At 37.1% G+C, this 13,109-nt stretch overlaps 1 protein-coding gene across 1 annotated transcript in view; it reads right to left on the reverse strand.

The window, feature by feature from the left end:
• AP2B1 (adaptor related protein complex 2 subunit beta 1) overlaps window positions 1–13,109 on the reverse strand; it is a 122,372-nt gene that overhangs the window by 75,812 nt on the left and 33,451 nt on the right. The window contains exons 6-10 of the mRNA XM_033847217.2: window positions 10,377–10,567; window positions 7,899–8,120; window positions 7,255–7,375; window positions 7,027–7,122; window positions 342–457 (exon numbers count right to left, since the gene is read on the reverse strand). Coding sequence (XP_033703108.1) covers window positions 342–457; window positions 7,027–7,122; window positions 7,255–7,375; window positions 7,899–8,120; window positions 10,377–10,567 — 746 coding nt within the window. The remainder of the gene's footprint in view (window positions 1–341; window positions 458–7,026; window positions 7,123–7,254; window positions 7,376–7,898; window positions 8,121–10,376; window positions 10,568–13,109) is intronic.

Below are 13,109 nucleotides of genomic sequence, written 5' to 3' on the forward strand. Positions count from 1 at the left end.
AAGAGGCATAAAATGGATTATGCCCAGACAACGTAGAATATATGGGTATCCTTATTCAATAGTAACTTCATCACCAAAGAATCTGGCTAACTTTAATATATGCCAATTGACAATGCATATTCAGACAGAACTTCAATTCTTCTAAAAGTGATAAAGCAGAGTGAAAAATCAGATTTTAATCCTTGTGCTAACCAACTTATACGTTTCTGATTTTTAATAAAGTATTCAATTATGACCAGTTACTTTACAAAGACTAATTCTTACCTAGCCAATCTCAAAGTGCCTTACTTAAACATTTCCTAAATGATCTGAGGAAGAGGGGCAGAAGTATCTGAACGTACTTGTTGGGGTATTTGCGGAAGATATCCCTGATGACAACAATCGCCTCTTGGACCACATAATTTACTTTGGTTTGGATGAGATCAAGCAATGTGCTTACACAGCGCTCTGCAGATTGCTGCAAAGAGGAACATAATGAGAAGTCAGATGACCTATCCAATAACACAACCTCAACATAAAAAATATTTTTTTGGAACATTCAGGTGTATCAACTAAACTAGACTAAAAGATGAGGCACTTAATTTGACCACACTATACTAGAGGCTGGGTTATCTGATGGAGATATACAGAAGTTCTAGATATACTCCAAATTTGACTCACTACAAGAAACAGTTCAAGTGAAAAAAATCATCTTGGATAGCCAGGATGACAGAAGTGAGAAGAAAGCATAAGTCAAGGTAGAAGGAAAGAATAAGAATGAAAGAATAAGCCAAGCGAAGAGGTCTTTATCTGAAGTTCATGAATGAGCACAGACAGAAGGCATCTTTAAACCTCTTGAAATGAAACTGCCAAATTTCATTTGTGCACACAAGCATATTTTCCTGGGAGAAGGTTTACAGTTTTCATTATATTTTCAAAGTTCTCTGTGACTCAAAAAACTCTAAGAAAAATTTGCCATCTTCTGGGCTATATAACTGCAAGTCTATGGCCTTAGATAAACTGCAACTTTCCACAGCCTATGGCTCATCTATAAAATAGAATTTAATCTATTAGTCTTTTATTAATGAAGGGAATATGGAAGAATACAAGTGACAAAACTAATGTATTGAAACAATAAGTCATAGTTTTTAAAAGGGTTCCAGAAGAGAGATCCTAAAAACCAAGGACTGATTTATCATATATTACAATGTATTATGATGGGTCATTCCATTATATGCCTCCTGATAAGATGCAACAGGAAATTCACAGCAGCATCTAAGAGGTATTCTTGCCTAAGACACTGAATATGAATATTACCAAGCCTCTAGATTTAATTTTCTAAAGGGGATGAAGGAATGAGATAAACAACATCACTAAAATACTATCAGCCAAATCTAGATTCTGCAAAATTCTACAAGCCTAATGAGCTAGTCCTTTCAATAAATGGCACCCAAATAAATAAGTAAAGACTTAAGAGACATATTAACCAAATGCAATGTATAGCTAGCTCTTGTTTAGATTTTGATTTGAACACGGCAACTGTAAGAAGATATTTAGACACGATTAGGGAAAACTGAACATGGACTAGGTATTTAATGAGATTAAGAGTTACTGTTTGTTGAGTGCGGTAACGATATCATGACAATTTTTTTTTAGAGGACCTTATCTATTAGATATACACATTGGACTACTCTAATAAGATCATATCTGAGATCTGCATTAAAATATAACAGTAACCCACTCCCTTGAAGGGGGAGGGAGAGGGAGAAGATCAAATGGGAACAGCAATGTGTTGATATTTGTTCAAGATGGATGGTGGGTATATGAGAGCTCATTAATCAATTTTACCTTAGTGTATACCTAAAAATTTCTGTAATAAAATCTTTTAAAGGTACTATAATTTAAACCATTCCAAGCAATATAACGAAAACAAAATTGCATCTTGAGGTTATTTATATGAGGTCATATATATGACGATTCTGTTCTCTTTTATTATTGTAGTTTTCCCATTTTTGAATTCTATTTTATTCATTTTCAACTAGTTATTTCCTGTGCTGTTATTACAACAGCAAAACAGTTGGGAAATTTTAAATATAAAAGTTATGATAAATTATAAAGCATGTAAGGGTTAAATTATCAAATTAGATAGTACAAATAAAGTACTCAGCATTAAGGCTTGATAGAAAGCTAACATTTACTGAACCCTTAGTTTCATTATTATAATAAAGATAAACAAAAGGCCATCTCCCATGATTCATCAATATTCAAAAACAATTAAGTCTAGGATAGTAATTTTCAAGCAAATTGTCATCTCACCTATATTGCTTTTGATTAAATTTTAAAAACACCATTAAAGCAGTATGGCAGAGGAACAAAAGTAAATATCCAATCATTGTATATACAAAGTAAGTCCAGAAACAGAGAAGGGCATACAGACATATAAAATTTAGCATATGATAAAGGCAACATTTCATAACAGTAAGGAAAGGATGAATTGTTCTGGTGTTTGATCTCCACACTCTTATCTTTAACCAAACCATTGCCATTAAAGTAGAAAATAAAAGTGAATTTTATATAACTTTGAAGTGAAGCACAATTTTCTAGGTGGTCCACTAAAGATATCATTGGGAGAGGGACTTCCCTGATGGCTCAGTGGTTAAGAATCCACCTGCCAATGCAGGGGACACGGGTTCGAGCCCTGGTCCAGGAAGATCCCACACGCCACAGAGCAACTAAGCCCGTGACCACAACTACTGAGCCTGCGCTCTAGAGCCCGCGAGCCAAAACTACTGAGCCTGCACGCCCCAACTACTGAAGCCCAAGCACCTAGGGCCTATGCTCTGCAACAAGAGAAGCCACCGCAAGGAGAAGCCCGCGCACTGCGACGAAGAGTAGCCCCCACTCTCCGCAACTAGAGAAGGCCCACACATAGCAACGAAGACCCAATGCAGCCCCAAATAAATAAATAAATAAATTTATTATTTTTTAAAAAAAAGATACCATTGAGAGAAAATGGATAGAACTCACTACATAAGGAAATGTGAACTCCTATGCATCAAGAAGTCAAATGAAATCAAAAGGAAAATAATTGGGAAAATAACTATTAATGAAATGAAGGAGTATTAAATGAATTAATACCTTTAATTAATTATAAAAAACTTTAAAAAATCAATGTGGAAAAGATAACACATTGAAAAAAGATACACATGCCATGAAAAAGCAATTCCAAATGGCTAAGCGTAATGAAAAAAATGTCACCTCAACTAGAGATCAAAGATTTAGCTACAAGGATCCTCCTTATAACCATTATTTGGAAAAAGAACAGAAACAACTTTAAGGTCCATACAGGAAGGGAAAGGCTAAATAATTATGAAGCAATCACACAGTATGTCTACAAACCACTAAAAATGATGTAAAATATTATCAGTAACATGGGAAAATGTCCATGTATAATAAGCAAAAAAAGCAGACTACAAAACATAATAGCATTTGTAGAATGATCTCGTTTTTGTAAAAAACACACCTGTTTATGGAGGACTATGTAAACAAAGACTTAAAATCATGTCCACATCATCTCTGGAAGGGTAGAACAGGGGTAGGATAAAGCAGAGTGTTCTACTTTTAACTTGTCTTTTTTAATAATTTTATGTAGTAAATACATATGCTTTTTGTTTGCATAAGACGTAAGTCAGTACCTTATCTTGAGCTACAAAAATGAGAAATGGTAAACACCAAAGAACAGAAGAGTGGGAAGTGAGGAATACCTTAACTTAGTGACTTAATCTCTCTCAAACAAAACCAAACATATAAATAAGTCTCGCAAACAAAATCATTTTATTTTTAAGAAAAGGAGGGCAGGGGTTTATTTCCTCCTTAAAGAAACAGGTATACACTGTAATATATACAGCTTTAAATCTGTCAGTCATACCTCAATAAAGCTGGAGGTGGGGTGGAGAGTAAAATCTATTAAAAAAAACAACCAAACAAAAAAGAATAGGCAAAAGTTACTGAAAAAACAGTACTATGAAATTGCTTTTTCAGTGTTATTTATTGACTCAATGGCTTATGCTTAATCTTTAACCTAACCAACTTAATATGATAAAATTATACATTTTTTTCACCTCAGGATACTTAAAGCAACAAGGAAACACCTGTACTTACAGTCATGATAAAAAACAACTCCAACTCTTAACACCCAAATTTTACAATAGGCCCTGTTACCTTAGCTAAGCACTACACTAAAATTCTTTTTTTCTCATCTGTAATATCTTTGAAACCAACTACACATTAAAAAAGGGTCAGATGCCCTGAGAGAAAAGCAGCAGCTCAGTCTGGAAGCTACAGAGAAAGGCTATTACAATTCCCTCGCTGGTTCTTGCCCTTGTCCCATGGATACGTTAGTTAAAAACAGGCAATCACTGCCTCTCCTGCCCCAACAACTGTGTCTGGACTAGGCAACTCTTTCCAACTAATAATTTTCATGATTTAACCAGTTCTAAGAAAAGTTCTTAGGCAAATCCAGGTAACTGGAGATAAGAGAACACTATCTAAAAGGCAGGATTCTTGAAGGCTGATCTTAAGCTTCCAAAGGAAGTTCATTCCTCACACACTCATATTCCCACCAGGGCACCCTGAATCAAAGGAAGAAGTGAGAGCCACCAGTTCATCTCTTCCAGAAGATGATGGATAACTTTTCCAGTTAGTCACAACAGACGGTACTAACAGCCGCTAGGAATCTAGATGCTTTGAGAACACTTTCTAGTAATTCCAGGGATAGAAAAATCTCTTTAACTTTGGAATGAGACTCTTTGCAAGAGCACTGTCAGAGAGGTTAGTAAGACAATGACATTCTGGCAGTGAAAAGCACAAAATGACTCTTCTGCTACCAAAATAGCTCTGAAAATTGTCTGCATTAATACCATAAGCAGGTGGCTATTCCACAATGAGAAAAGAAAAAGAAAAAAGTTAAGTAGTGGTGGTAAGTTAAGAAGTGTGGTAGTTAAAAAAAAGATGTAACACATCAAGATCCAATAAACAGATTTTCCCATTTCTCAAATGGAGAAGCAGAAGTATATATTAAGTATGTGAAGCAACTGAGCTGGCAGAACCAGAAGTAGAAACCAGGATTAATTGACTTCTTGCTATAACAACTAGTCTACTAAATGATTTATCAGTGGTAACTATATGAAGCAGCATTCAGTAAATAAAAACAAGGAAGGCCAATTAGGAATTTGGCTTTCAGAGACACTTCTCTGAAACAGCATCTGTTTCCTTCTGTTCCTGTGAAGCACTGGTCATACTGTACAAATTATTTTAGTAACTATCCTTGTGAAATCATATGGTCCAATCTGACTCAAAGTAGAACTGTAGGAACTTCCCTGGTGGTGCAGGGGTTAAGAATCCGCCTGCCAATGCAGGGGACACGGGTTGGAGCCCTGGTCCAGGAAGATCCCACATACGGTGAAGCAAATAAGCCTGTGCACCACAACTACTGAGCCTGTGCTCTAGAGCCCACAAGCCACAACTACTGAGGCTGCGTGCTGCAACTACTGAGGCTCGTGCGCCTAGAGCCCGTGCTCTGCCACAAGAGAAGCCACCGAAATGAGAAGCCCCCATGCACCTCAACGAAGAGTAGCCCCCACTCACCGCGACTAGAGAAAGCCCATGTGCAGCAATGAAGACCCAACGCAGCCAATAAATAAATAATTAAATAAAATGTCAAAAGAAAAAAAAAGCAGAATTGCACATAGTCAAGTAGTAAGAACAAATATGGAGCTCTGAATCCACAATATCTTTGTGAACAGAAGCCATCATTAATTGCAACAAACTTCTGAATGAGGAAAAACAATAGAGGCTTGGTAACTGATGAAGCAGTGCATTGTAAGCTGTAGCCCTTAATACCTACTGGAAGGCTGCAACCAAGCTAGAACCAATCTGCCCTCTAAGACCACAGAGAAGCTCTTCAAGAGGACTTCCAAGTAAAGATCAACTCCCTGCCCTAAAGCAGAAACCTGCTAGTCAACAGTCCTGCCTATGTGCACAGAAGTCCTGACAACTTTTCTGTCATCTCATTTTTAATATAAATAGGCAGCAATTTACTGTAAGTATGGTATACACTTCAATTAAAAAATCATATATAAACATGCAACCATCACCATAAAATGCTCCAGATAGTCAAATTCAAACTGCAGAAACAAAACCAAAAACTGTAACTCACATCACAAGAGATTTAAGAAACTATTGCAACCACAAAAAAAGGAATGCTATGAAAAAGTACCCATAACAAGAAACAGCAATGAAGGGAGGCTGTATGGAAAGACGGCTGTGCAGAAGACAAGAAAGCAACCACTCAGACTGGAGTAAGGACTGGAAGGACAGAGGACTGGAAGAGAGAAGGGTCTAGAACAAAAGAAAAGTTTTATTAATTTGATATTATGCTTGAAAAGCTGGAAGAAGATACGAGTGCAATGAAGGCACAATGAAATTTAAAAAAAAAAGGCCATTATAAACTACAGAAAAAACAAAAGCCTTTATAAGAAAGAAAACGCAATCATTTGATTGTGTAGGCTCTACATATTTACAGGCATAATACGCACAGCAAGCTTTGCAAGACTCTAGTTGATAGAACAAGAAACAAAGGTATATTATCTCAATTTACAAAGATAATACAGGAACAAAAACCTCATGATATAACTATACAGGGGATCTATACAGAACGGTAGAAGTAGAAGTGATGGAGTATATGAACCAAGTTGCTTCTCTCATAGCGGAAAGTTAATAAGCGATGTCTACAATTGGTAAATCAATAAATAGTAGCATAAGGATATTAGAGATATGGAAGTAATCAAAATAACTAAAACTAGGAACAGAGTTAAACACGATTCCCTCGGGAAAGAGACGGACCAGGGACAGCTGTTTTTCATTAAAAATTCTTTACTATTTTAACAATGTGCTTTATTATTTTGATAAACTTAAAAATGTAAGGAAAGAGGTGAAGAGAATACCCAGAGTCCCACAACGTGATCACAACTACCACGGGACACTTGCCTCCACCTTGATGGCACACCGTCCAATGGCCCGCACAGCTTTGCGCACAAAGTCGACATCCACCTCTGTGGCATATTCCTTCAGTTCTGCCAAAACCTGTTAAAAATCCATGAAGTGAACAATCATTAAGGATTCTCCAACAGCAATTTCATGGCCTAGATTTTTCTGAAGGCCAGATCTTAAGATCTAAGTTATTAGATCTTAACTTGAATCTACTTTAAGTCTGACCTGAGCAATGTTGGCTTGGGATGCCAAACGAATCATGATGTCCAATTTCTCTAGTTTCACATAGATGGGATCGTTGTACTTCACAAAGAAAACTTTGATCTCCTGCTTCAAGATTTCAGGCCTGTGGTACACAGAAACACAAGATAAGTAAGGTGAGGCATATATTGTTATACCCTTCTGAGTCTGCATTAATACCTAACCGGTGCTTCTCTGCTCTCCATTCACACACTCCACTCCAGGGGAAAAAAACTCACAAACTTCCTCTACACCCCTCTAACCAGATCCATCTGGCAGACTATTTTTATCCTTTTTAAGGAGTAAAATATATATTGCCAAGAAGAATCACTGGAAGAACAACAACCTGATCTAAATTACAGCCTGAACCGTATTAAGCACACATTAGCTATCATACAACTAAGAGTTCCTTCAGAAAAGGAACTAAACTGTAGAGCAACACCAGGCATTCATTGTAGGAACACTCTAAAATCAACTGTTAGCCTCCTGACCCTGGGCAAGTTGCTCTACCATACAGTATTTTCATTTCCATACATTAAACAGAGTTTTAACACAGTCCTCTTTAATAATGTTATTAAGTTTAATTCAAAATTACAAACACTTTAATCACCAATTCATTTTTTCCCAACCTTTTCTGGACGATTAAGTTGATGTTCCTCAGGGCGACGTACTGCACCTCTGGCTCCCCAGACAGCAAAGTGACAAGTGGAGGGGCCAACTTCTTCAGCAGCATATTGTAGTAGTCAGAGTCCTTGGGTAACAACTCTAGAAATTTCATTAGGACTTTTACTGCTGAAAGCACCACTGCTGAGTTGGCATGAGATAGCCGAGGAGTTACCCGCTCACAGATACTGAGGACAGAGAATGAAAATTAGTACCTTAAATTATAATTTCTTTGCTCAATCCAATCTATAAGGTAATGTTGTCAGAGGTTCCCATGGCCCAGGTATAAAGAAATTAGAAAATCAGTTAGAAAAGTCAAAACTCCATACATAGGTAAATTTGGGATCCAACACTGCGGATGCCTCAATCCCATTAAACTACAAACAGAGCAGGGATATCAGAAGACTTTAGGAAACCAGCAATAAGGGATGTTCAAACTGGAAGGGAACTAGCCAATACCCAAAACACCTGAAGCTCACACCATTTACCTTCCTATTTTATAGTCCTCTCTGTCTCCCCATATTATGTAAGGGCTCCCTGCCTCACAGCCCATTTCTCCTCAGCCTATAGGAAGTCAAATTAAGCATTCTGAGAGTTATTTCATAGTGAGAGATATCAACCAACTGTGGCTGAAGTTTCACTGTAAGATGCAGAAGGAGATGGGCTGACAGGGAAAACCACCCAACCTCTTGTATTCAGCATAATAGGGAATCTCGGGAAGGGTGTTTGTTTGTTTGTTTTTAATAACACAATACCACTGCAATACTCTCTCAACCTCATCCCCTTCTCCTAGTCCCTGCCACCTACACTTAAATGTCTCATAAAATATAGAATATTTAGTTATCCATTGAGGGTTCTTCAGAAATTAACCTAATTTTGATAGCTCTTAGGCAACGTGAGTGGCTAGCTGACTCAGTTAAGGATACAAGGTAAGTAAGCTGTGTTTCTCTCCCTTCCTCCTGTATCTACTTGGCTGACTCCCTGACCTCCTTTAGGTATTTATACAAATGCTACTTTCTCAGGGAGACCTTTCCTGATCACCCAGCATATTTGTTAGATCTCTTCCTTACTTTATCTTTCTTGTTAGCACTTATCATCATCTGACCTATTATATGCTGTATTACGTATACATATTATATATACTTCTGCCCTATCCCTCAGAATAAGTGTTCCATAAGAGCTATGATTTTTGTCTGTCCACTGCTATATCCTCAGAGCCTAGAACAATGCCTGGCATACAGCATGGGCTCAATAAATACTTGCTGAGTGAATGAGTAAGTGTGAGATGTCAATGACCAAGAGAAAATAAAATTGTAGGTAAAGTTCTTTCCAGAAGATATTTGTACTTTCAGCGATGGAAAGAAACTATCAGGGTGAGCTTTGGTTAAATCCAGAAGGAACAATTTCCCAGACGAGTGAAGAGCACTTACATTATAGTAGCTCGAGCTTTAGCCGGGCAAGGAAGGTTTCTATCTACCATAATTAAAATGAAGAGGCAGGGCTTCCCTGGTGGCGCAGTGGTTGAGAGTCTGCCTACCGATGCAGGGGACACGGGTTTGTGCCCCGGTCCGGGAAGATCCCACATGCCGCAGAGCGGCTGGGTCCGTGAGCCATGGCCGCTGAGCCTGCACGTCCGGAGCCTGTGCTCCGCAACGGGAGAGGCCACAGCGATGAGAGGCCCACGTACCACAAAAAATAAATAAATAAATAAATAAAATAAAATGAAGAGCCAACAATTCTTCAGAATTATTTTGCCTAGTACAGTGCCTATATACACAAAATGCTCAATAAAAACTGATGATACCTCCGATTCTGTAAACTAAAATGTATGTATGTGTATGTGAAATTTAGTAGTCAGTATCTGATAGTCAAAGAAAATCTGCAACACTAAAGTGGTAGAGAGCTGAGCAGAACAATCCAGGTGTGCCTTCCAAAATCTTCTCCAAATTCAGACTGATGTGATTCCTATATCTAACGGAAGACATCATACATTTTGCTGGCTCCAACACAGTTTCTCTAGTACTAATTATAGGTATAAGGCAGCTCAATAACTAGTATCAAGCCACTTACTATGTATCTAAAAGAACGAAAATTTTGTTACTACAGTGAGAGACGCTCAAAAAACCTTTGCCAAATGGCTAGGAATTGCTGTATGGGAGATGTGAGACCATTATGAGGGAGAGTTTTTCAGAGGGTTGTAACTATACTGTTCAAAGAAGAAATGAAAAATACACATCTCCTCTTAGGAAGAGCTATTTTTTGCATGGTTTACTCTACCACCTAAAATGTTCCTAAATACATTGAGAAAATACCACAGGATAGCAATATATATCCCATAAGCCACTGATTTTCTCAATGTAACAGACCCTTATTCTAATACAGACTTACTAGAAATTACTGAACCAGGCAAGACTCCTAGATACTATCCAGAAAAACAGACTGACCTCTGAGCCTCCCGGTCATCTTTAGGGTTGTAATTAGACAGGCAGTCCAGGATGAAAATCTGGCCCCATTCGGTGCACTCATTCAGGGCTGTCAGTAGCTTATTAATGTTCTGTGGATTCAGATCGAGTAAGTTGCTGTTTGGGTGAGATTCACTGATTTCAGATAATGCTGCTACAGCATTAGCCACCACCTGGGAAAGAAGCAGATATGACCTTGATTTGTCAAGAACAGTACAACTATTTCTCTGGATCACTTCACAGATCTCAACCCATAACCGTTCCTGAACATTTTACGCAGTCAGCTAGAAAGAGATATACTGCTTTCAAAACGTATAATAAACCACCAATGATGGCATATATAGCTTCCTCACGGTCAGGCAACACAGAATTAAAACAATTCACATATTAGCAGATAGTCCCTCATGACTTACTATTAAAACAATAATAATTTTAATAGTAGTCAACACTATCAGTAGAATTAAGACACATGAACAGCTGTAAAAGAAGTGAAGGTCAGGGACTTCCCTGGTGGTCCAGTGGTTAAGACTCGTGCTTCCACTGCAGGGGGGCGTTGGCTCAATCCCTGGTTGGAGAACTAAGATCCCACATGCCTTGCAGGCAAAACAAAACAAAAAACACAAAACAGTGAAGTTTAAGTATGAAACATGTACATTAGGCAATGGAAAGAAAAATCTAGGCCAAACAATTTTATAGGTGTATGGGTGTGCATGTACTGGGGGGTGGGGAGATGATACTTCAGGTGTCAATCACACCTTAAGTCTCAGAGTAAGAAAATGTGACCTTGAAACCATAGTTCACTGTAACATGATGTTGGGAAAGCACATAATCTCCGTGAAATTCAATTTCCTCATCTGAAAATGGGATAATTTAATCCACCTCACAGATTAGCTTTAGTTTGAGGATAAAATCAGATGACTTATGTATAAGTGCTTTCTACAAAGCCTTATACAAAGTTAAGGTGGCAATATTACCATAATTCATCAAGACTAAGTTGCACAGTTTTTCATATTAACATCTCTGAAGTTGGGATATATTTACTAATCAAGAGCATGTCAGTTTAATAGGAGATATTTTTCTTTCTACGTAATACAGGAAATAATAATGCATCTTAGAATCAATGAAATATAGTATCTCAAATGTATCCTTAACTCAGGCAGTATGATAAATGAAAAATTGCTACCAAATATAAGAAAGTACACTTGTATCCTGACTTACAGACCCAGAAATCCATACTAGCTGCAAGAAAAAAAAGTGGACACTTTATCAAAATTACAGATTATGTCTAATTTAACTAAGAAATCTACAACCAATGAATGTTTAAAGTAATTTTAAGATTATAAAGACACCCAAAAATAAACAAAATAGACAAAAACCTATAGCTCTGTACAAATGAATTTAAAACCACATTTTGCAGTGAGGCTCTCAGCTGTCGCTAAATATTAGCACAGTAAGGCTATATATAAATATTCTGTAAGCATAAAGAGATGCAATAGGTAGCAGCTTCATTAATTATGTATATTGAAAAGATTCTCAGAAATGTCAACTCATTTTTAGTTCTGACTGAAGTCCCTGTTAAAAGCTTGAGAAACTAAGAGCTGTATGATTATCCTTTTGCTAGCAAGAGAAGAAACATAACGGTTACAGTTTAGCTATTGATTTTAATATCCATATCACTTGGGTACTCCACAGATTATCCCAGTATATGATTTTACCTAGAAGATAAATTCTAGAGAATATGGTTTTTTAAATCAAATAATACATTCATGACAGTATCCATTAACTGAGATAATGATGCCACAAATGGAATCGCCTTCAGTTATAACTTAGTGATCAGGACAAAAAATTCCAAGATGAAAAAAAATCAAAGGTTCACTTGGTAAGTATGATTATGGATATAATATTCTATTGTTATTAAGACAAATCGAGAAGGATTATCTAGTTCACCTATCACATGATAGCATGCATGAGGTTCTTTCCTGACTTAATTTTTCTTTGCCAACCACACCATCAAGCATGGCCTTTAGTAAAAATTAAAAAGCATGAAAAGTGAAACAATAATCTCCATCATCTCAGTGCTTTACATGCAGGGAAAAGGTACTGTGTTTCCCCTGTATAATACAATTAATACACTGGATTACAGGATAAAGGATCAAAATGTCACACTGGAAGAACAAATGCCTGTTTTCCTCTCTTGCTGCCAACACATGCCCAGTCTTGGTTACCAGCTTGTCCAAAACAAATGTCCTGTCACAACTTACCATTTCTGCCAGTCAAATTTTTTTAATGTTAAAAAAAATTAAATATGAGGTCTGTTAACAGGAAATGTTGAACAGAATGAACAATTAGAATTCCTCTGCTAACATCACAGGTAACTGGAAATTAAACCAAGTATATAATGCAGCTAATGAAGTATATGTTCTGGTGGTAAAACAGGCAATTTTCACTTACTATCACATTAAAACAAGAAAAGAAACAGGGAAAAGTAAATCTAATTAAAAGATCCAGAGAGATCAGATTATATGATTATGTTTAGAAAAGTCTGCATGGGGAAAAAAGATCACTGCCAAATGGTCACTGAGCCAATGACTGACCAGAGGAGATACACCCCCAATAACAAAACTCTACTGCTATTCCTCTAAAATTCCTTCTACCTTTCCACTTTCATCTCCTAATCTTCACATTCATACTGCTAAGTTTTCAGAAATATACTGA

Source organism: Tursiops truncatus, chromosome 20 (genome assembly GCF_011762595.2).
Source record: "Tursiops truncatus isolate mTurTru1 chromosome 20, mTurTru1.mat.Y, whole genome shotgun sequence".
NCBI lineage: Eukaryota > Metazoa > Chordata > Mammalia > Artiodactyla > Delphinidae > Tursiops > Tursiops truncatus.